This window comes from Capricornis sumatraensis, chromosome 16 (genome assembly GCF_032405125.1).
Source record: "Capricornis sumatraensis isolate serow.1 chromosome 16, serow.2, whole genome shotgun sequence".
In the NCBI taxonomy this organism is placed as follows: domain Eukaryota; kingdom Metazoa; phylum Chordata; class Mammalia; order Artiodactyla; family Bovidae; genus Capricornis; species Capricornis sumatraensis.
Window position 1 is genome coordinate 74,000,367 of NC_091084.1, and position 25,679 is coordinate 74,026,045.

The 25,679-nt window shown below is 37.5% G+C and overlaps 1 protein-coding gene across 6 annotated transcripts in view; it reads left to right on the forward strand.

The window, feature by feature from the left end:
- The window catches only part of TTC17 (tetratricopeptide repeat domain 17), a 124,385-nt gene that overhangs the window by 36,327 nt on the left and 62,379 nt on the right, over positions 1 to 25,679 (forward strand). For 4 of the 6 annotated variants that reach the window (XM_068988337.1, XM_068988338.1, XM_068988339.1 and 1 more), the window contains 7 exons: positions 976 to 1,088; positions 5,084 to 5,230; positions 6,715 to 6,830; positions 6,987 to 7,152; positions 8,335 to 8,412; positions 8,549 to 8,773; positions 15,536 to 15,722. In XM_068988337.1, the coding sequence (XP_068844438.1) occupies positions 976 to 1,088; positions 5,084 to 5,230; positions 6,715 to 6,830; positions 6,987 to 7,152; positions 8,335 to 8,412; positions 8,549 to 8,773; positions 15,536 to 15,722 (1,032 nt within the window). The remainder of the gene's footprint in view (positions 1 to 975; positions 1,089 to 5,083; positions 5,231 to 6,714; positions 6,831 to 6,986; positions 7,153 to 8,334; positions 8,413 to 8,548; positions 8,774 to 15,535; positions 15,723 to 25,679) is intronic. The other 2 variants (XM_068988340.1, XM_068988341.1) reach the window with 1 other exon arrangement.

Genomic DNA, 25,679 nt, shown 5'->3' on the forward strand with positions numbered 1-25,679 from the left:
AAAGTCATCAATGGATTACTTTCAGGAGATTCTGAAATCCTCCCCCAAATTACACACAGTATTGTGTATATGCACAACTTCTTTTCTGGGAAAATGATATATAGCTCTTTGAGGGGGGTTGTGGGGGAGGCACGCCATGTAGACATGCAGATTCTTAGTTTCCTGACCAGTGGTTGAACATGTGCCCGTGCAGATGAAGCATGGAGTCTTAACCACTAGACCACTAGGGAAGTCCCATTATGAACATCTCTTACAGTCTGTGACCCCAAAACAGAACCACTGGTCTAAAGGAACTGGCATTGATGGCATATCAGTGATTTGGTTGTACCCAGAATGTTTCATTTATGATCAAACCCTGTGGGAGCAGGTACGACAGCTTGACACCAAAGAATAAATGAGTAGAATCCCTTATGTTATATCCTTCTCCCTTGATAAGCAGAGTCTGTTACAGCCTCTTGGGGTTGCAAAGAATTGGACGTGACTGAGTGACTGAACAACCACATGACCATTTATAGTCCCATTTTCCAATTCACCTGACAAGTTTTCTTTGCTATTTTGAGTGTAGAGAGTGTGTTTGGTCCTTGGGATTACTTACTGCTCAGTCTGTACTAAAATGCAACCAGAGCTCTTATATATATATATATATTTGTAAAAGTTATGAAGTTTATAAAGCAAATTGTCTCCAGAGAGATGGGCAAAGTCTTACAATAATTTACTCAGTAGATTCTACAGTCATAGAATTGCCAGAAGACACCTCAGTGATTATTTAGTGGCACCTTCCTTTATAGATGGAGAAATTGAGGCTTTAGAATGATTTAATGAACCATTAAGGCGTTTTCCCCTGGATAAGTACCCCTTCAGGAGTACTCGCCAGGCTCTGAAGAGTGCAGGGCTAATACTACATGACTTAGACTAACAAAATTGTGTTGGCATTGTTGGTCTTTTCATCAATTTTAATTTCCTTTTGTATCCCAGGAAATCATCAGATATGCCGTCTGGTCAACCAGCAGCATAGTTTACATTGCCAGTGGGACCAACCTGTGCGCTACCATCGTGGTGATATCTTTGAAAATGTGGACTATGTCCAGGTCTTTTTCTTGGTCTCTTCTAGTTCTTATAAACTTTTGCATATCAAGAGTAATATTGCTCTCCCACCCCCAATTCCTTGTATATTTGATATCTGAAATGTGTGATTGTCATTTAAGATTTTGAGTATCTGTTATGTTTATAAAGTCAGATTTATAGACAGTACTCAAGTTACTTCATGAATGACATTTCTGTTTCCTAAAGCACTAGCTGTATTTGTCTTTTCATATGTGTCTAATTCCTGTCTTTACCATGAGAGCTAGAATTGGTCTATGACTCAAAGCCTTTACCTTTCCTTATAACTTACTTGAGTAAGACCTCTAATTTACAATTTGGGAAAGAGTAGCCATGCTCTTTGCGAAAGTTGCTTCAACCAAAAGCATTAACAAAATGATCATTATCAACAAGAAATGTTTATTAAGCACCATTGCTGTTTGCGTGTTTTCTCTTTCTTCCTGTCTCTGTGTATGTCCACACAGGCACATACACGTACATGTACAGTCACACAAGCACGTAACATCCCAGCCTATCTAGTTGGGAAGAAATAGTACATAACGACACCAAATAGCATGTAACTGATGCTGATATGGATAGTAAACACAACCAGAGTCCAGTTTTCATTCAAAAGGAGACTGGAAATACAATAACATTTATTATATCCTATGGAAAACCCATCATGTCCTTAATCATAAATACAGAAATTTCTAGTGAGAAGCAGTGGAAATAATTAAGAGATCAGGACAGCTTCTATAGAAAGACCACGAAAAATTAGAATGCTTTAATCTAGAAGAAAAAAAAAAGAAAGAAAACCCAGACATTGGGAAAGAGTAAGAAGCAAAAATTAAGAGGTCATTTAGGAAAAGAAATAGTAATAGAGGCCAAAAGCTTACTATGATTATTGTGAGCCACCTTCTAGCAATATCCCATGTTTAGTTTTTAGGAGTGGTAAAGGAAGAACAGACTCATACCCTCTAAGATTGTAGCTCCCTGTCTTAAATCTAAGCATTTTAAGGGGAAAAGGGGAATCTTTAGAAATCAAATAGACTGAAACACAGTGTAACTTTTGGAAATCATAATGGTCTCAAGACAGACCATTTGGAAGACTGCCATGCACCAGTGTAGCTTCCAGTATTATGTATCCGTAAATTTCATCACCACTCTATAGTGAAAGACTATATTCCTATTCATCAAGGCATAGAGCTACAAATTCATCCTATTCATTCCTTTTACTCATGTTTTTTCTACTCCACCCCATCTTAGTCCTACTCTCTTTTCTAACAAAGTTCCAGAAATACATAGGAAATATGGTATCTGGAGAGAATAGCAAATATTGTTCTTTGGTTTGGGGAGAGGCTATACATACTTGAAATTGATTGTACAATAGTATTTAATGCCTAAGTGATGGGTATATTGAGCACACTAATTTTATAGAGTAGTTATCACTTTAGTCCAGACAGGGGAGAAGAATGAACCAAACCTCTAAGTCAGCCATCATTAAATCTGTAAGAGACTAAATCACAGAAAGGAAGTAGAGAAGAAAACAGCCCACACTTGGGTTCTCACACATCAACGACATAGATGAGTAAAAGTTGCTAGCTACACATTATCTGGAGAGAATACTACTGGGGCAGGGTTCTGAAAATTAAATATCTGATTGCTTTTTAGCTGACCTACTCTCTGATTTCCTTGTAATTTTGATTCAGTTCAGTTCAGTTCAGTCTCTCAGTCGTGTACGACTCTTTGCGACCCCATGAATCGCAGCACACCAGGCCTCCCTGTCCATCACCAGCTCCCGGAGTTCACTCAGACTCACGTCCATCGAGTCTGTGATGCCATCCAGCCATCTCATCCTTGGTCGTCTCCTTCTCCTGCCCCCAATCCCTCCCAGCATCAGAGTCTTTTCCAATGAGTCAACTCTCTGCATGAGGTGGCCAAAGTACTGGAGCTTCAGCTTTAGCATCATTCCTTCCAAAGAAATCCCAGGGTTGATCTCCTTCAGAATGGACTGCTTGGATCTCCTTGCAGTCCAAGGGACTCTCAAGAGTCTTCTCCAACACCACAGTTCAAAAGCATCAATTCTTCGGCGCTTAGCCTTCTTCACAGTCTAACTCTCACATCCATACATGACCACAGGAAAAACCATAGCCTTGACTAGACGGACCTCAGTTGGCAAAGTAATATCTCTGCTTTTGAATATACTGTCTAGGTTGGTCATAACTTTTCTTCCAAGGAGTAAGCGTCTTTTAATTTCATGGCTGCAGTCACCATCTGCAGTGATTTTGGAGCCCAAAAAAATAAAGTCTGACACTGTTTCCACTGTTTCTCCATCTATTTCCCATGAAGTGATGGGACTGGATGCCATGATCTTCGTTTTCTGAATGTTGAGCTTTAAGCCAACTTTTTCACTCTCCTCTTTCACTTTCATCAAGAGGCTTTTTAGCTCCTCTTCACTTTCTGCCATAAGGGTGATGTCATCTGCATATCTGAGGTTATTGATATTTCTCCCGGCAATCTTGATTCCAGCTTGTGCTTCTTCCAGTCCAGCGTTCCTCATGATGTACTCTGCATATAAGTTAAATAAGCAGGGTGACAAAATACAGCCTGACATACTCCTTTTCCTATTTGGAACCAGTCTGTTGTCCCATGTCCAGTTCTAACTGTTGCTTCCTGACCTGCATACAGATTTCTCAAGAGGCAGGTCAGGTGGTCTGGTATTCCCATCTCTTTCAGAATTTTCCACAGTTTATTGTGATTCACACAGTCAAAGGCTTTGGCATAGTCAGTAAAGCAGAAATAGATGTTTTTCTGGAACTCTCTTGCTTTTTCCATGATCCAGCGGATGTTGGCAATTTGATCTCTGGTTCCTCTGCCTTTTCTAAAACCAGCTTGAACATCAGGGAATTCACGGTTCACGTATTGCTGAAGCCTGGCTTGGAGAATTTTGAGCATTACTTTACTAGCATGTGAGATGAGTGCAGTTGTGCGGTAGTTTGAGCATTCTTTGGCATTGCCTGTCTTTGGAATTGGAATGAAAACTGACCTTTTCCAGTCCTGTGGCCACTGCTGAGTTTTCCAAATTTGCTGTCATATTGCGTGCAGCACTTTCACAGCATCATCTTTCAGGATTTGAAATAGCTCAACTGGAATTCCATCACCTCCACTAGCTTTGTTCGTAGTGATGCTTTCTAAGGCCCACTTCACTTCACATTCCAAGATGTCTGGCTCTAGATTAGTGATCACATCATCATGATTATCTGGGGCGTGAAGATCTTTTTTGTACAGTTCTTCCGTGTATTCTTGCCACCTCTTCTTAATATCTTCTGCTTCTGTTAGGTCCAGACCATTTCTGTCCTTTATTGAGCTCATCTTTACATAAAATGTTCCCTTGGTATCTCTAATTTTCTTAAAGAGATCTCTAGTCTTTCCCATTCTGTTGTTTTCCTCTATTTCTTTTCATTGATCGCTGAAGAAGGCTTTCTTATCTCTTCTTGCTATTCTTTGGAACTCTGCATTCAGATGCTTATATCTTTCCTTTTCTCCTTTGCTTTTCGCCCCTCTTCTTTTCACAGCTATTTGTAAGGCCTCCCCAGATAGCCATTTTGGTGTTTGGCATTTCTTTTCCATGGGGATGGTCTTGATCCCTGTCTCCTGTACAATGTCACAAACCTCATTCCATAGTTCATCAGGCACTCTATCTATCAGATCTAGGCCCTTAAATCTATTGCTCACTTCCACTGTAGAATCATAAGCGATTCGATTTAGGTGATACCTGAATGGACTAGCGGTTTTCCCTATTTTCTTCAATTTGAGTCTGAATCTGGTAATAAGGAGTTCATGATCTGAGCCACAGTCAGCTCCTGGTCTCGTTTTTGTTGACTGTATAGAGCTTCTCCATCTTTGGCTGCAAAATTCACTAACATTTTGGGTTTAAGTTAAATCTGAGTCACAACTGCTTTTCTGCTTTCAATTTGACTGAACTTTTCTTTTCATTTTCTAGTTTGGTGAGGATTCTTCAACCTCCACTATGATGTCTGTGAACTTTGATGTTCAAGCAAATCAGAGTGACATCAGTGATTTGGTCAAGTCTTCTCCCGTAGCCCATTCTGTTCTCTGGATCTGGGGCAGGGACTCTGATGCATATAGGGTAAGTAGTAGAGGATGATGAAGGCGTTTTCTCAGACAAGATTTCTTAAAGGAGTGACCTTCAACCCCGCTGATGGCCCCAGTCACTGTTCAGCAAGAAGTCGTTAAGCTTAGGTTAAATGGAAGGCCTTCTGCTAGCTGGTGGCTAAGTAGGACATAGGATCTGTCTTGATTTCTTGCCAGCCACATGGGGCACATGGACACCCTGATGTTAAATCAAAGCTCTAAGTAAAACTGCCAGCCCTCACAAGTTTCTAAATTTGACCTAAGTGTACGTTTGTATATATTTCATGTATTCAGTCAGCACTCTTTCACTGAGCTCACAACTGTATACCAGGTTCCTTGCTCTGCTGGAGCCCACACTGTAGCAGAAGATACAGAAAATAAACAAGTAAATGAATATGTATTTCCAAGCTAGCTAAGAGATAATTATATGTTAGCCGATGGAGATATCAAGATATGAAGACAAATATTGTACGTTTTCTTTTTTACAGTGTTAGTCACTCAGTCTTCTGATTCTTTGTGACTCCATAGCCCATAGCCTGCCAGGATCCTCTGCCCATGGGGTAGAGGCAAGAATAGTGGAGTGGGTAGCCATGCCCTTCTCCAGGGGATCTTCCCAACCCCGGGATCGAACCTGGGTCTCCTGCATTATAGGCAGGTTCTTTACCATCTGAGCCACCAGGGAAGCCCTCACTACTAAATTTTCAGGAATTTAACAGAGTTAATACAGCCACTTATATTTAATTATGTGAAATATAAACTCCTAAATTTGAAAGCTTCAGGCTGTAAGTTTAGTAAACGTCTGGTACTAATTATTTATATGTAGAAAAATTGAATTTTACGAATAAAATAATTGCTAAACTTTGGCATTGGCAAAATAAAGGTCTTAGTTAAGGGGAAAATAGTTTTCTGTGCCAGTTTCTTACGTGTCTGTATGCTTCCAGGTATATGTCATAAACTTCACCTCAGATTGGCTTAAAAGAAAATTCACCTCATATTATAGGAAATCCAAAGATAGAGCAAACTTTGGCTTTGGTTGAACAGTGGCCCAGTAACCCCCTGTTTTCCTCTTCTTTAATTTGGTGTCCACTGTCTTGGTTCCTTCCGAAAGCTGGTCTTCCTCATGATAATGAGGACAGCCAACAGCTATTGGAGCAATGTGCTCCTGTGGCTGAAGAGACTAAGACTGGCATTTCTTTCCTGGAATCCCAAAGCAGACCTCTCCCGGTGTCTTACTGGCTCAGCTGAGTTAAGCCTGCCCAACCCTGAGCCAGTCTGTGGTAGAGCAGGTAGAATTACTGACTTAGATGAACAATCTGCAATAGAAAGAATATTCTAGAATCTACCTCAGTCTCTAGATCCTAAAATACTAAATTGTTGTTTGGTTTTCCTAGTACCATTTATGTTCTTTTAAAAGTTCATTTAGCATGTTGAAATATTGACTCTGAAGAAATTTATGAGAAACTTTTTTTTCTCTGTTAGGACAAGCAGCATATTCTGTGGCCTAAAAGAGCTGATTGTGCAGAAAGCTATCCTAGAGTCCCTGTTGGTGGGGAATTGCCAACGTATTTTCTGCCTCCGGAAAATAAAGGACTCAGGCAAGTGCTTATGGATCTGGCAGAGCACTTGGTTCTGCATGATTGTCACCTGGCGGTTCTTTGAGAGCACCAGCCTTGGACCTGAAAGGTTAAGTCTTTATTTTGAAGTCACCCAAACTTTGAAAATATGAATTTTGTTCCTTTCTCTTGTGCCAGGATCCACGAACTCAACAGTGATGATTATTCTTCAGAAGAAGAGGTCCAAACCCCTGACTGTTCCATAACTGACATCAGAAAAAGCCAGACCCTGTCCTACTTAGTCAAAGAATTAGAGGTCCGCATGGATCTGAAAGCCAAAATGCCAGATGACCATGCTCGAAAAGTAAGGCTCACTTAGGCTTGGTGTTTATTGCCGTCCATTCTGGGTGATTTCACAAGCCTCATCGGCGGAGCAAAAATTAAATAGAGGGCAGTTGTTGAGCTCTAAGTTTATAAAACTGAAGGATCGAGTTAAAGAATTAGTGAAATTATTAAGAAGTCAATCATGCTATTGAAGGACTGCCAGGAAAGTGTTCCTTGGGGTTGCTGTCTACACAGACCACCTAAGCACTGTTCCTCTAAGAGGGCTGCAAAGATGAGTCACACAGAACTCTGTTTACCTAGTGGAGGCCATTCTGACCACTGCAGTTTAGCTTTGCATCCTCCAAGCCACCAGAAGTTTGTATAATTGAAATTGAAAGCTTGAGGATTCTCTTTCCGTGGCCTTATCAAACCTGCTTTGGACTCATATGAGGTCCTTAGGAATTTGTATGAATTTGATAACCTCTCTACAAACATTGTAAATATGTTCTGTTGGGCTCTCTTCTGTAGTTGCTATAAGTTATGTGTAACTAGGAATCTTATTACTGAACATAAATCCTAGGGTAAATACCATTCCATGGATACAAATGAAAAAATTTCCTTTTTACAGAGAAAGCAAACCATCACAATGACCTTTGTTAAATTTAATTTTGAAACTATGAGTAGTTACTGCTTTCATGCAACATTTACTGAAGCAAAAAAACATTATGTTCCAGGCAGTGTTTGGAGTTCTAGGAATATAAAGATAAACAGACCATGATCCCTATCTTAGAGTTGTTAACAGTTACATAAATGCTGCAGGAATATAAAGTGATTAACTGAGGATCTGGTGGTTTTCCAGTTAGGAAGGAAAGCAGATAATTGCATCAGGTATTGCATGCTTTGTTTTCTGAAGAATTTCTCATTTGCTTCTGGACACTTAGGTTGACTTTAATGGGGAAATGATAGGTCATCTTAATATATATGTGCTGTATATGTCTTTTGATTTTTTTTTTTTTAGTTAAAGGAAACTAAGGCATACATGTGAGTAAGGAAACACCTGTTGGTATGTCAGTGATCTCGTGTTATATATATAAATTATAAATGTCTATTCAAATTAGCTGTTCCTGATGAGCTCAAGTAAAGATTGCTGTCTGTAGAAATTCTTTTCAAATGTCTTCCCTGTTATTTTCAATTGATTCAGTCTTCCTTTTAATGATTTCAGATTTTGCTTTCCCGTATTAATAACTATACTATCCCAGAAGAAGAAATTGGGTCTTTCTTATTTCATGCTATTAACAAGGTGAGCCGCCTGCTTCAGACATCTGAAATTTAAATGCTGGGTAATTGTAATTAAAAGTTACAGTGCATGTATTAAAAATTCTTTTTAGCATGAGTTCTGTCTTCTTGAATTAAGTAAAGTATTTGGGCTTTTTCAGCCTAATGCTCCTGTCTGGCTGATCCTCAATGAAGCTGGACTCTACTGGAGAGCAGTAGGAAACAGCACTTTTGCTATTGCTTGTCTTCAGAGGGCGTTGAATTTGGCTCCCCTTCAGTACCAGGACGTTCCTCTTGTTAACTTGGCCAACCTTTTGATTCACTATGGCCTTCATCTTGACGCCACTAAACTGCTGCTTCAAGCTTTGGCCATCAATAGCTCTGAGGTGAGGTTTCATGTTCCTTTGTAGCAATGTGTACTACGTAGTGGTAACTCAAATTCAGAGTGTTCGTTGTATTTCTGTAGAGAGGGCATAAAAGAAATCTCATGTTTTATTTTTCAGAGTAGAATTTGCATATTGTAAGAGGGCTTTTGTTGTATTTTTGATGTGTTTATCTCTATTTTAAAGGAAGTTTATAAATTATACAGCTTATTTTTAGAAACACATGTAAATAAGAATGACACGGGTGCTAAAAATATACTGCCACCTTTTTATGTCAGAAACACCTGCTTCTCACTTTATCCCACTCATTACGGCATGCACATCCTTTAGTATTACATTGTTTTACAACTTGAAATCTTTATACCAACCAAGCCAGAACCCAGTTTAAAGGTTGTTTTGAGAAGGGTGGATAGGTTCGCACCTTGAACCTTCCTCATGCAGTCCATGGAGTTACACCTCTGCTCTGTAGTTTATTACTTTATTTCATAGTTTCTAAAATACCACGTCCTTTTTTTTTCATATATTAACATCTCTGAAATAAGGGTACATGTTACAATTGATGACATTTTAGGTTTGATGAAATGCAGTTATAATAAATATATAATTAAATGGCTTTTATACTTAGTGTCTAAATGTTTCCAAGTTTTATACCCAAAGAAACTTTTAGAAGAACTGTGCATGAAAGGCTTAGGTTTATTTGAGGTGTACCAAAAGTAATTTCTTTCAGTATTAGCAGGAAATGTTGCCTATTACAAGTTTCCTTTGAAATAGACAAATTCATGACTGAATTCTAAGTAAAAGTTTACAACCACTGTGTTATATACAGAGGCCAACTTGCCAGAGAAGTACATCAAATATTTATCAAATGTTTACAACGTCAGGTGTGGGTGTAGTAGAACAGATGCTTTATATGGGATGTGATAAAAGGAAAGCCCAAATAGAAGGCTCAGCACAGCTGAGCATAAATCCTGAAGGGACAAGTATGTCCCTTCATACTTGTCATGGTTCACTTTTTTGCACCATCACCCAAGGCAGTTAGGCAATATTCTTCTGAAGAAAAAAGAGCTCCTTTAGAGATTAGTTGCCTTTCTGTATTTGAAAATTCTACTAAAATTTCAGTTAAATACTGTGGTACTGTAATAAGAATAAAAAGATAAATCAGTGAATCAGGGTAAATACCCCTGAATATACCTGCATCAGACCTTACCCCCAATGTCAACATTTGGAAGTATTTCCTTGTAAACTTTCACTTTACATAGATATTTTGTGTATTGTAACTTTACTGTTACTTTACTAAGTCACTTCAGTTGTGTCCAACTCTTTGTGACCCTACGCATTGTAGCCTGCTAGGCTCCTCTGTCCATGGGATTCTCTAGGCAAGAACACTGGAGTGGCTTGCCATGCCCTCCTCCAGGGGGTCTTTCCAACCCAGGGTTCAAACCCACATCTTGTGTGGTCCTGCATTGCAGGAGGATTCTTTATCACTGAACCACCAAGGAAGCCCCTTACTGTAACTTTGGTGATCTTAAACCTTATTATATATAAAAAATATTACTATATAGTTTTTATAGCCATCAATTCAAATGATTGTGTAAAGAAAATTTTCTTAGGAAAGATTGCTGGTAGAATGAATATTTTGATGCCTTTGATACAGATGACTAAACAATTCAGAAAAAGATTTGAGCAAATATACGTTGCCATAATCAAGATCTGTGAATATTCATTTCTCTAGTATTATCACCAGATAATACAGTTATCAAGCAATTGAAATAACTGCTAACTTTTATTGTTTTCTAGTGCACCATACAAAGCAGTTTACATGTAATGACTCATTTAATCCATACAACCCTCTGAGATAAGATTTACCCACTTGATAGAAAAAGAAAACTGAAGGGATTTATAGAACGTCAAAGAGCTTGGATTTGAACTCAGGGAGAAATGGCCTCAAAGTTCATCCTCTTTATAGTCAAGTTACACTGCTTCTGTATTAACATTTGTAAAACAAATTTACTTAAAAATTTTTTACTTCTCTGTTATATCAAATTTCTGTATCCTATTTTAAGGATATTTTATTTCAGTTGTATTTTTAAAGTAAAAGTTTATGTAGGAATTTTGTCCATTTTGTTCGAATCTTTTAAAATTTTACATGAATTTTCTTTATACAATAAAATCTTTAAACTCCATCTGTCATATGTTAAAAATACTTTCTCTGTTTGCCTTTTTCTCTTAGCTTTTAAAAATTCCCTTAATTTACTATCTTATTCCTTTTGGTTTCTATCCTTAGATTTAAGATGTCCTTATAAGAAGATTGAAAAAAATAGTCCTATTCTGGTTTTGTCTCCTATGGTTGGTCTTTAAATAGTTGACTCTTGCATATATACAGATCTTGTCCTACGCTGTCTTCCAGATATTTTATAGTTTCAGGTTTTACATCTAGACCTATGATCCATTTCAGGTTAAATTTTCTTTGTAATGTTAGGTAGGGATCAAAGTTCATATCCACATGGGTATCCACTTGTTCCAGAACCATATCTCAAGAACACTATTCCTTCCTTATTGACTCATGTATCAACTTTGCTCTGAACTCCAGACTCCTTTATTCAGCAGTTTATCTGACATCTCCACTTGAATGTCTGAAACACACTGAATGTCTGAAACACTAAAACTGCAGGCCAAAACTAAGCTCCATAACATTGTTCCAATTTGGTCTTGGTCTTCCCCATTTCTGTAAACGGTGAAGCCAGTAGTTCAAGACAGAAACTTAAAGTTATCCTTCGTACCTTTCTCCTCTCAGGGCAGATGCAATCTATTGACTAAGCTTACTGATTCTGTTTTTAAAATATACGCAGAATTTCACTATTTATCTTCATCTCCACTGCTGTCTTCCCTGGTGGCTCAGCTGGTAAAGAATCGACCTGCAGTGCAGGAGACCTGGGTTCAGTCCCTGGGTTGGGAAGATCTGCTGGAGAAGGGAACCCACTCCAGTATTCTGGCCTGAAGAAGTCCATGGACAGAGGAGCCTGGCAGGCTGCAGTCCAGGGGTCTCAAAGAGTCAGACACGACTGAGCAACTTTCTCTTCACTTCCACTGCTATCTTATCCAAACCATCATTATCTTTTATCCAAACCATCATTATCTTTTATCTAGATTATTTCAGTAGCCTCCTAGCTAGCTTCTGTTTTTTGCTTTTATTGCCCTACACACTACTCATATTGCAGCAAACAGTGAGATTATTATTAAAAATCAGATGTTGTTATATGTCTATTCAAATCTCTGCAGTGTCGCTCCATGTAACTCACAATAAGAGACAAGAAAATGGAGTAGAAGGTCCTGCGTGACCTTGTTACTTTTCCTGTCTCATATCTGTGAGATCGTTCCATTGGTCATCCTGTTGTAGCCTCACTTGCCTCCATGCAGTCCCTTGAACGTGGTGCTGTGGTCCCTCCTCAGGACCTTTGCATTTTCTGTTCTTCGTGCTTGAGATGCTTCGTCCCACCAAGATTCTTGCTAGTTTGTGCCTCATCTCTTAAAATCTTTTACAAATACTAACTTCTCAGTGAGTCTTTCCATTACTACTCTATATGAAATGCCACTCTCTTCCCAACTCTTAGTACTAAGACTTACGTCTCTTCCCTGCTGTTCTTTCCTTTATCACATTTTACTCACAATTGTGTGACATCCCCACAGTTGTGTTACACGAGACTAGAAGATCCACTGAGGCAGAGGTTTATCTTTCTTACTTTCGTCTATACCCCCAGTGTGAAAACCAGTATTTGAAACACAGTGAAAACAATCACTCAGTAATTATTTTCTGACTGAACTAGAAAATTACTCTTTTTTTCTAAAATGCTAACCAGTTTGCCTGAATACAAGATATTTGCCCAACTATCATTCTAGTTGTAGGGATAATCATGATACTTTGTTTCCTTATGGAAAATATAAAGACACTTAATTTAAGTATGGAATTTAATTTTATATCTTGTAAACCTCTAAGTATTACTTTAAATGTAACTTGAGAACTACTCACATCAGACCTCTTTAATCTGGAATATTTTGTAAACTTTGGCTTGGTGATAGTGAGATATTTGTGATGACCTAACAGCCTCAATCAGAAGCAAGTAGCTGATAAATTATAGGTGTTACACATTCTAATATCTCATGATTTACAGTCTATGGAAACTTAAATAGAATTTGTATGCTGCTGTTGTGTGAAAATTGTAATTATGTTGAATTGGTTCATAGTTCTTTTCAGGACTGCTATATCCTACTTTTCTGTCTAGTCATTCTTTTAATTTTGAGAGTTTGATATTGAAACTCCAACTAAAAGTCTTAATTTTACTACTTATAAATAACAATTGTAACATATAGTGGAACTGTGGAACTTTGTTCTGTATTTTCCAAGTCTTCTGTAAATGTATCATCATACTTTCATGATTTAAAAAAGAAAAAAATTATAGGTATTGCTTTTCATGGAGATATACTGTGCAGTTTGGACATATAGCATTCTTAGATCTTTTAAAATATTTTAAATGATAAAATAACTTTAGAATAAATGGTTTATACACAGCAAATACTAAGCATAGGCATATTTCCACTAAAATGACCTCAACTGGATACTTTGAGCTGCTTATAAAAACAGTCTCACAAAACAATTGGAAAATAAAATTTTAAGACTATTCACAATAGCATCAAAAAAGCAGGTATCTAGAAATAAATCTAAAGGGAGGTGCACAAGATTTCTGTTATGAAAACGTTGCTAAGGGGAAAACCTAAATGAAGGGTTGTGCATTGACACGTCATGTACATGGATTGGAAGATTCAGTATTGTTAAGGTGTAAGTTCCCTGGTGGCTCAGAGGTTAAAGTGTCTGCCTCCAATGCGGGAGACCCGGCTTCAACCCCTGGGTCAGGAAAGATCCCCTGGAGAAGGAAATGGCAATCCACTCCAGTATTCTTGCCTGGAGAATCCCATGGACGGAGAAGCCTAGTAGGTTACAGTCCATGGGGTCACAAAGAGTCAGACACAACTGAGCGACTTCACCTTACCTTACCTTCACCTTAAGTTCTCTTTAAGTTGATTTATAGGTTCAGTTTCATCCCAAACTCCCAGCAATTGCATGTATTTGTGTGTGTGAATTGATGAATAGTTTCAAAAATCTACATAAAAATGGATCTTAGAATAGCACAAAGATTTGGGGGTTAGGGAAATAAAAACAGAGTTGGAAGACTTATATTATCAGATTTTGAGATTTACTGTAATTAGTGGAATTGGCACAAAGATGCTCAAATATACAAGTGGAACACAATAAAGAAATTAGAAATAGGCTGATTTATGACAAAGGCCCACCTGTAGTTTAGTGTTTTGGGGGAGCTTTGGGTTTTTCAGTAAGTAGTAATGGAGTACTTGGATATCCCCTATGGAAAAATAAATGAACCTTGACTCCTACCTCATGTTGTATACAAAATTAATTTGAGGTGGATCATGTACCATAATGTGAATGATAAAACAACAGAACTTCTTGATGAAAACATAGGAGAAAGTCTTTATTACCTTATAGCTGGCAAAGATTTCAGAAAGCACTAACTACAAAAGAAAAAAATATGTAAACTGAACTTCATTAAAATTAAGAGTTTCTGTTTATCAAAAGATACCATTAAGAAAATAAAAAGGCCAATGACAGACTGGGAAAGATATTTGCAATAAATATGTCCAACAAAGACTTCATGTCTAGTATATATATAAAGAACTCCTTCAAATTAATAAGAAAAAGAAGACAACCCATTTTTTTAATGGGGAAAACAACAGTACTTCAGAAATAAGGGTACCAAAATGGCCAGTAAGTATATGAAAAATGTTTCAATATTATTACTGATCAAGGAAATGCAAATTAAAATCGCAGTGAGATCCCACTTAAGCATCTTACTAAAACAGCTAAATTTTAAAAAACTGACAATACCAAGTCAGTGAATTCTCACACTTGCTTGTAGAAGTATTAAGTCTGTATGTCCATTTTGGAAAACTGTTTGCTTGGATCTCCTAAAACTAAATGTATGCCTATCTTAAGATCCTCTTCTAAATGTATACCCAAGGAAAATGAGTAATATGTCTATCAGAAGACATTTACAACAATGTTCGCTTCATAGATACATAAATGTATCTGTGGCGGATCAAAAACTACAAGCCATCCAGTAACAGCCTATCAGTAGGAGAATGGATGGACAAACAGTGTGGTGTATTCACATGTGGATATGTTACACATCCGTTTTCTTAAAGAAGAGTGAACATATACCCAAAAAAGCCTTACAGGTGTGGTTGAGTAAAAGAAGCTACAGAAGGGTACAAGTTACATGCACAAGGGAACGTGCTGTTTGATTCTATTTATGTGACATTCAAGAACAGGTGGCAGTAATCTGTGGTGATAGAAGTCACAGCATCATTATCTGGAGTTGGGGGTGGGGTTGCCCAAGGGAGCCTCTCAGGGAGCCTCTAAATGTTGTATATCTTTAGATGAGTGGTGGTTACAGCTGTACAGTTAAGACTAATGTACATTACACACTTGATATAATTTATCTTAGTAAAAAGGTAAAAAATAAATTTATGTTAAATAGTTTAGAATTAGCTGATGTAAATAAAATGGACAGCTGGGGTAACTTTTATAGGATAACCTAAAAAAAAGCCGAAAGACATACACTGTAAAGGTTTTGTAACTCTCGGAAGATATTAATTCATTAACATTTTACTGATTTTTCTTTTTTTTCTTTTCAGCCCCTGACCTTTTTGAGCCTGGGAAATGCTTACCTTGCTCTGAAGAATATCAGTGGGGCACTTGAGGCCTTTAGACAGGCTTTGAAATTAACTACCAAATGCCCAGAGTGTGAGAACAGCCTGAAGCTGATTCGCTGTATGCAGTTTTATCCTTTTCTGTACAACATCACCTCTTCTGTTTGCAGTGGTAAGCAGCCGTTAATCCCAGCCAAATAACAGGTTCAGTTGGGATTCCTGTTTTGATCAACAGGACACAGAAAATCATTTTCCTAATTTTCCCAAGGATTTTACTTAACTAGCATAATTCTAGATATATAGAAAAGAAATTAACTCATTGCTTTCTATATAAATACTCTGAAGCATTCAGCTTATTAGTTCTCTCCCAGAACTCTAGTTTGAGAAAGGCTGATTAAAGGATATTATTCAGTTGGGATTGATTAGCAGTGAGGTTTTTTTTTCCCTCTCAAAATCTCTGCTTTCCAATAATTGATATTTATGGCAAAGGAAATTTTTTTCTGCCATGAATTCAAACTGTGTCATGGGATTTGAAGCAGTGTTTCTATCCTCATTCACTGAGATACAGCCCCTTGTCTTTGAGTGAAGGTGATGCAGACCTTTTCTGCACCTTTAAAATAGTCACCTGATGTGAAGTGGCATCTGCTATGCATTCTTCTACTTTCTCCCACCGCCACCACGCATATATAGACATACATGCATTGCAGAAGTGTATCTACCTGGGTCAGAAGTATTTGAGTTAGTATCTAAGGTATTGTAGATTTATCAATTAGAACTCCCTAAGAGTTCCATGGTATTTTTTTTCTTCAATACTTTTTATTGAAGTATAGCTCATTTATAATGTTGTATTAATTTTTTCTGTATAGCAAAGTGATTCAGTATACATAGGTATATTCTTTTTTTATATTCTTTTCTATTTATGGTTTATCATAGGATATTGAATATAGTAGTTCTACAATATTTGATTATTTACTTGCTTAATCTTTACTGGGAAGAAAAACAATGAGTTTAACTTGAATTATGAGTGATGCAGTTTATATACATATGGATCCTCAGTACCTTGCTTTTGTAGAGCACACAGTAGTTGCTCTGTTAATGTTCAAATTTGATCCAGTATTTGACCAGAGGACTAGTCCAGCTCTTTCTATCAGATTTTTTTCTAAGTGACACACACTTTATTAAGTAACTTGTCTAAAAGGCATCAATAATTAGCAGATTTGGCATCCAAATTGATTTTCTTGATTCACTTTACCACACTGCCTTAGGATTTTAATGGAAGGCAGTTGGTCGTTTTAAATATCAAAGCCCAGTTTTCTGGTGAAGAAACAAAAAAAAAATCTCTCAGCAGCATAACTCCAAGGTTCAGTTGCAGATCAGTGTTGAGCGCTGTCTAAACTACAGTAGAGTTTGTATGTGACTGTTGATGCCCTGAGACAGTATTTTAGCAGGCAGTATAGTGCAGTCGCTCGGAGAAGGCAATGGCACCCCACTCCAGTTACTCTTGCCTGGAAAATCCCATGGAGGGAGGAGCCAGGTAGGCTGTTGTCCATGGGGTCGCAAAGAGTCGGACATGACTGAACGACTTCCCTTTCACTTCTCGCTTTCATGCATTGGAGAAGGAACTGGCAACCCACTCCAGTGTTCTTGCCTGGAGAATCCCAAGGACGGGGGAGCCTGGTGGGCTGCCGTCCATGGGGTCACACAGAGTCGGACACGACTGAAGCGACTTAGCAGCAGCAGCAGCATAGTGCAGTGGCTAGTGCTAGAGTCATACGGATTCATGTTGGAACCCTGGTTCTGCCATTACTGTCCTTCTATTCTCAGTAAAGTATGTCCTAATCTATAAAATGAAAGACAGTAAAATCTCATATACTTTTGGGAAGAATTAAATGAGATTATTTTCACGGAGTAGGTCTTACGTAAAAGTAAGCCATCGAAACTCATGATGAATGCAAAATATGACTCAAAAGGTTAAGAATCTTCTTGCGTAATACTAGAAAATATGTTGTGGTCTTTAGAATGTTGTGGTCATCCAAGGACTGCCTTATAAACAGATTTTCACTTTTTTCAATGAGCTGCTTATATTAATAGGTTATTTCCTGTTTTCTTTACTTACTCTCATCTCCCTCACCTCTCTCGATTCTTTTCTGTTACTAGGGAGAAGGGTTTTATATGTATATAGGGATAACTTTTCTGAAAGCCTTTTCTTTTCTTAGCATTTTAGTTCATTTTTTGTGTTTTTTTTTGCCACCCTGAACAGTATGTAGATCTCTCCCAGCCAGGGATCAGACCCATGACCTCTGCAGTGGGAGTATGGAGGCTCAACCACCGGACCACCAGGAAAATCCAGTGTTTTAGTTTTTTGAAATTTATTATTATTTTATGTCACTGATGTCAAGAGAGGAAATTAGTTGTCTTGAGCATTTTCCCCCAGAACATGATCGCACCTAGTTCAGGAACCTATTATCTTGAAACAGATCTTTCTCAGTTTATTCCAAGAAAGATCTCAGATCTTTCCAGTTTTTTCCAAGAATATTATTGGATCCAATACAATAACAACAGAATAGAATAATTTGACTTTGGAAGAGAGAATACCATTTTTAATTCTTTCAGAGAGAGCTCGTTTAAAAAAATTATTTTAATTTAAAAAATAGACCTTTTTACATTGCAGTTAATTGGTTTAGAAAACAATCCAGTGTCTTTTAACTCCTAAAAAAATACTGTTACCGCTAGTGGAAATGTATGCGGTAGCATTTTCTAGGTTTAAAAACTCATTAATAATACTGAACTAATTTCAGTATTAAAGTTTTCTTTGACAGTGTTTTTGTATTACTTGTTTCCACAATAATCCTATTTATTGATGGTTGCTTTGCCAAATTCCAACTTGGAAAAGCTGAAATTGAAAGATGCAAACACCTCTAATCAAAATGATGAACTTATATTTTAAAACCTAACAGTTGCACTTATTCCAGTTAACTCTGAGCTTTACTAAATGCTTAATGAAAAAGAAAGCAAGATCTCTGAGTAATGAATAGCATTTCTTTACCTTCAAATGATTGTCTACCCTTTACTTTTTCATTTTTGCAATATTGAAAGAATCTTAAATTATCTTAATTATTTGACATACTGTCTGTCTAAAGGTTTTACTATGACTATACCAAGGTCTCCAGAGACAGCAAGACTTGTGATTCTATTTCCATATAATAATGAAGGAATTTGTATTGTAATTGAGTTTTTTGGGCTAAGAATTTAAGCTGTCCTATTCACCCTTTCCCAGCTTATAAAATTCTCTTATGAAAGTCTGTTTGAAAAGCTACCAATCTGAAAGCTTTTCAGGTAAGTTTTTCAAGATCAAAAATAGTTAAATGCTCTTGGAAAACATTTTAAAAAACTATTTTTCTGACCACTATTATTAATTTTCCACAAATCATTTTCTTTAAAGATCCACATTAGACAGTTTTTCCGTCAAGTGTAATATAGTGTATAATCTCTTGGGTAGTATGAACTAAATGGTAAAATTATCAGCAGTCTTTTAACATCAGCAAGTATTTTATTGCTTTTCATATATAATCATGGACATTTTTCACAGAGATTTTCAGTGTGTATTTTTTGTAATATGTGCACAGGTAATATATTTAGCTTTGAATACTGATTCATTCTGCTTAAAAGTACATTATCATTATGCTTACACAGTTTTCCTGCTTCTAAAGACTATAGCTAACAGTGTGACATTTAGTGAAAAATCACTTATCTGACAGTTTTCCCAAACTTTGATTAATCTAAAGTCATCTTGAAAGTGAAAGTGAAGTCACTCAGTCGTGTCCGACTCTTTGCGACCCCATGGACTGCAGCCTATCAGGCTCCTCCGTCCATGGGATTTTCCAGGCAAGAGTGCTGGGGTGGATTGCCGTTTCCTTCTCCAGGGAATCTTCCCAACCCAGGAATCGAACCCGGGTCTCCCACATTCCAGGCAGACGCTTTACCTTCTGAGCCACCAGGGAAGCCTAAAGTCATCTTATTTGCTGCCATTTATTAGTTGCATGTGTTCTTATAGCAACTGCTTATCATCGACGTCTCTCTCCTTTGAAGACTACTTAGTAAATCCTTATCTTTTATAGGTATTTTACATTAACATTACAGTTTCAAGGATCCTGGAAAGGAAAACATAATAGATTGGTTTTTTAATTGTCCACTCTCAAGTTAAGAGTGAAACAGAAGCTAGTGCTTCCAGCTTTGATTAAGCAATTTATTTTGCTAGTTTGGAAATCCATACTTTTTCCCACATTTATTGGTTTGTTATTTTATAGTTTAACTTAACTAGAACTGAATTGGCCACTTTAACAAACTCTGTTCAATAACAGCATGAAGTGAAGTGAAGTGAAGTGAGGTCGCTCAGTCGTGTCCTATTCTTTGTGACCCTGTGGACTGTAGCCCACCAGGCTCCTCCATCCATGGGATTTTCCAGGCAAAAGTACTGGAGTGGGTTGCCATTTCCTTCTCCAGGGGATTTTCCCAACTCAGGGATCGAACCTGGGTCTCCCCCATTGTAGGCAGACGCTTTACTGTCTGAGCCACCAGGGAAGTCCAATAATAGCATACTTGGCCTTTTTAAATGTAAAATGGGATCTGTCAAACTTATCATGGCTTTGAATATAAGTAAGTTCTCATGAGTGCTCAACCCTAAAAAAGGACTTTTTTTAAAAAATGAAAATAACAGTGTCTCACAGAAAATGAACTTTCATGAAGCAGTAATTATTATCTTCTCTAATGATGAAAGATGGAAAATAATTTTAATAGCAGTATAAGCAAAATGTGAATATTGTATCTGTAATATTTATGATAGTAGATTTATTACTCCAGACTTCTTCATTCTTTAGCTTCACTAATTTGAAAATTAAAAAGTTATATCTAACAGAGATGCTTTCTACTACCTAAGCAATATATGTTTTTCTGTTATTATATCTCTGATATGCATAATTTTACTTTATTTTTAGTATTCTTCATTCAGTATTGTTTTTCTTATACTAGAAAACTTAAGACCGATGGTAGGTTATGTTTATTAGACTTCATTACATGCTTATAAGTATGCCACTAACAATGGCATTAATAGTTGAATATAATTTAAACATCAGCCCCTAATTTCTGATTGCTTATCTTTTTTTAGTTTACTGAGACACATGCCTACTTAAAATTGTTGGCCCAGATCTTTAGAAAGATAAATAAATATTATACAGAGCTCAGACTTTAGTATTTAACTAAGTATACTTAGAATTTTTATATGTTTCTCTATAATATGTATTTGAAAGCTTGTTCCGTTATAGAAAAAAAAATAGAATTTCTAAATCATGTACATGATCTTTTTCTTTTTAAAGATTTTTATTTTTTAATGTAGGCCATTTTAAGTCTTTATTGAATTTGTTAACAATATTGCTTCTGTTTTATGTTTTGACTTTTTGGCTGTGAGGCATGTGGGCTCTTAGCTGCCCCACCAGGGATCAGCACCTCCTGCATTGCCAGGTGAAGTCTCAACCCCTGGACCGCCAGGGGAGTCCCTACATGAGCTGTAATATCTTTTCCAGCATGTGAAAGAATTATCCTGTGTTGTCTTTACAGTGTTTCTGTATTTTTAGCATCTCTTTACTATTTACCTGAATCTTATCTCCTTTGATAACTTGTTCCATTCCTGCTTTAGTTTCAGTTTAGTTTTAGCCTGTGATCTCTACCCAAATTTCTGTAGACTTATATAACTTGTAGCTTAAAGCAATTTTACATGGAGTTCAGAATTTGAAGAAAAAATCCTGCATTTTGCTGCCCTCCTGTGGACTATCTGAGATATGCTACCAGCAATTAAGGACCCTAGCTTTATCACATTCTTGATGAGAGTTAGTGACGATATATGCTCTAAAAAAGAAAGAGATACAGTCTGAAACACATAGTTTTTAAGGTGTCTACATTTTTATATTTCTTTACTTAAAAGGCTTTAATTATTTTGTCACCAAACAGTCCTTTGTATCTATGTGATGGTGCCAGGGAGGATAAGAAAGTCCCCTTTTTATGAATTGAGAAGCAAAGGTGATGATTTACTCAAGTCAGAGAGCCAGTCATTGGTAGCACGGAGACTGAAATCTGAGTCCTCTGCCTTCCAAGGCCTCATGCATAATTCTTTTATCCCCAAGTCATAAATCAGTACACTTCAAAGACTGAAAGAATTCATATTTGTAGATTCTTGAGTATTTTATGAAAGTATAATCACTGCATTTCTTGTATCACCCCTCAAGAGAGATACATACATCCCCATATAAAACTTGGATCCGAGCTGTATTATGGGGGACAGTCATAATGAGCCCTAAAAAGCACACCTAAAATGGTCCCTTTCAGTTTAGCATGTCACTTTGTTCGCTTCTGAATTTTGCATCATTAGATTGCTGTATAACCTTGGGCTTCACAGAGAAGATCTGGTAGCTGTACTTGTGGTACTATTTAATGAGACAGTAAAGTCTGAGAGAGGAGCCGGCTTAGGGAGAAAAAGAAGTTTGGTTTTAAACACGTTAAGTTTCAGTTGCCTACTGAATGTTTAAATGAGGGTATTGGATAGGCAGTTGGATGTATAGCAACTGCTTATCTGTTGCTATGCACAGCTGTCATTGTGGTCAAGGAAGAGCCCCAGGCTAGAGATGAAAATTTGTGAGCCATGGACCTGTGAATGTTTTTAAAATCACAAAATTGGATGATGTTACCTCAGTGATTGTATAAAAAGGAAAGTACATCAATGATTAATTACTAGGTATTCCAGCTAACACTTAGTGGTCAAGAAGAGGAAGAACAGTACAGGAGTAGCCAGTGAGATAAGAAAACCAAGCAAGTATTCTGTTCCAGAAGCCGAGTGAAGCAAATGTTTCAGGGAGTGGTTAACTATATTATCATCATTCTTACGTTACGTGGGGGTATCCTATGAGCTTGAGTTGGATGAAGACAGAGTAAAGCATTGGGTTTTGGAACACAGAAGTCACTGGCAGTCTTCTCAAAGTTTTTTTTAATGGTTTGTGGAGGAGATGAGGAGGTGGAGATAGCAACCCTTCCAAGAAGTTTTGCTGTGGTGAGGAGCAGAAAAACGGGGTGGTTGCTGGACGGGGATGTGGGGTCGAAGATATTTGGTTTTGGTTTTATTGTTCTAAAAATAAAAGGTACTGCATTGCGTTCCTATAGGAGTGATCCAGTAAAGAGGAAGTAATTGAAGATGCAGAAAGTATTATAAAAGCAAAGCTCTTGAATAAACAGAAGGGGATGGGACCCAAGGCACAAAGGTAGCGTGGAGGGGGTCCTTAGATAGGAGAAGGTACAGCGTATAGGTAGAGATACCGGTATAGTGGAATAAGAGGCCAATTGTCGGATGAGTATGAAGGGGGACGGAGGAAATTGGAGATAACATTGAGAGAGGAAGGGCTGAACACACTAGACTAAAAATGTGAATTGACTTCAGAGGTTTCTAATTTTAGTAACTGGGTAATTATCAGTGTCATTAATTAAGAGGAGGAATGTGGAAAAGAAATTATCCATGCATTGATGTAGGGCTGGAAAATAAGTTCAGTGGTAGACGTGTTCATTCCAAGATGCCACTGGTTCCATCAGAAGGTTCACAGTGAAGAGAAAAAAAGAAGATACTAACATTTAAGGAGCAGAGCCAGGGAAAGAGTGAGTAAAGAGGGGGAGGCCTGGGAGAACCAAGAGGGAGTTAGGTCTTGAAGGTCAGAGGAACGGAGGGTTTGAGAAGGAAAAAGAAATTAACAGTATGCTCTGTATTGGTTCCTAAAATGCGGTGCAGATGCCACCAGAGGTGCACAAGCTATTAGGTGATATTGAGTAACTTTTTTTAATTTTAGTATTCGTGACTTATTCTAATTGGCATTGGAAGAATTATATAACCAGCACATCAAACCTGTCATTCTTGACAAGTGATACTTATTTTCCCTTTTAACATAAATTATTGTAAGATTAAACAATGAGTCCATTTAAAGGAAAACATTGCATAAATAAAGGTACTGGTACCTATGGAAAAATTACAACAGAAATGGATGAGTGAATAGTGTGAAAAGCTCTGGGTTTAACAGTTTAGAAAATCAGTTGGTGATCTCAGTTTATCAAAAGTATTTTCTGTACAATAGCAAGATATCTATACTAAAACAAGAATAAATTCTAGGATAATAGAAATATTAAAGTGAGCGTTCTGTATACAGTTGGATTAATTTTGGAGTTAATGGCATGATTCTAAGCCATATAACTTGTGTTTTGTCCTGTCACTATATAACTAAAATAACTTTAAAGCAAATAGTTAATGATACCAAGAATCATTCTTTAGATAACATATAAATAGTAGTGGTGACTGCATCCATAAAATAAAAAGACAATACTCCTTGGAAGAAAAGTTATGACCAACCTAGACAGCATATTAAAAAACAGAGGCATTACTTTGCCAACAAAGGTCCATCTAGTCAAGGCTATGGTTTTTCCTGTGGTCATGTATGGATGTGAGAGTTGGACTATAAAGAAAGCTGAGCACCAAAGAATTGATGCTTTTGAACTGTGGTGTTGGAGAAGACTCTGGAGAGTCCCTTGGACTGAAAGGAGATCCAACCAGTCTATCCTAAAGGAAATCAGTCCTGAGTGTTCATTGGAAGGACTGATGAAGCTGAAACTCTAGTACTTGGGCCACCTGTTGCGAAGAGCTGACTCATTTGAAAAGACCCTGATGCTGGGAAAGATTGAAGGTGGGAGGAGAAGGGGACGACAGAGGACGAGATGGTTGGATGGCATCACTGACTCAGTGAACATGCGTTTGGGTAAACTCGGGGAGTTGGTGATGGACAGGGAGGCTTGGCGTGCTACAGTCCATGGGGTCGCAAAGAGTTGGACATGACTGAGTGACTGAACTGAACTGAAGAAAGACTTTTAAAAAATTCACTTGTTATGGAAACATGAGAAAGTAGGTGAAAAAAACTGAAAAATTTGGCAGGTTCGTGAAGAAGTAAGGCATTTGTCAGGAGGGTATTCTAAGCCCCTGTATGTAATAAACACAGGGCAAGTGGTTTTATTCTCTGTCTCTGGGACTGTTGGAACTGAGTCACTGCAGCTTGGCTGTGTTGCTCTAAGAGGACTGAGAATGAGAGCAGCAACTATATGGTTACTTTAGACACTGCAGTAGCACTTATTGAAGTCAGCTTCACACTGCAGCTTGTCACTCAGTTATAGAATGCTTTTCTTTAAAAATATGTTGCAAATTTATTAAGATAATCTCTCTGAGTTACAGAATTTGTAACAACTTCAGGTGTGTGAACGGTCTTTGCCAGTGTTAGGGTGCCTATCTTGCATGTCCAAAAGAAAGTGAGTTATATTTTTGAGTTTGTAAATTAAGTCTAGGTCACGTACATTAAGTCTTCCTCCTTTCTGCTGTGTATGTAGTGTGGAAATAACCCACTGGAAGGCATTGTTCATCATAGTTTGTGATCGCTTCTCTGCAGATAGGGTTGGAAAGTTCTACTAAGACATCACCCTTTGTGTTTAGACTCCATTCTGCATCAGGAACTTTTTCTAACACTCACATCACTGAGGTCACAGTGATGGTACACACCAGCAAGAAAAATGGATGAGCAAGATGGGGTCTGTTTCATCCAGCCCTCGTTAATTACTGAACAAGATGTGTTTAACGTGGTTTGTCACTGTAGTTGTACATGTCTCCTGATAGGAGCTGAAGGGGCCTAACATCTTGTTATGAATACTTTGTGTGAAGGGAGTTAGGCAAGTTCATTGGGTGCTATCTTTCTGTCTATATCTTCATATCCATTCATGGTAGCAGATGTTTTTGGAGATATTTCAGTTTGTGACGTTCAGCTTTGCTATCTCATATAGCAAGCATTTGCATAACTCTTCCCCATTCAAAAAATTATTCTAGTTGGCAGAATTTTCTCTCCATCTCTTTCTCACACATATGCTATAAATCCATGCTACGTTAGAGAGGGCTTTTTTTTTTTTTTAGTGACCTATACCTCAGAAAATTCTTTCTGTACATTGTGAACCAACTAGTTGAAATGAATTACTCTGGTGGCTCAGCTGGTGAAGAATCCGTCCACAGTGT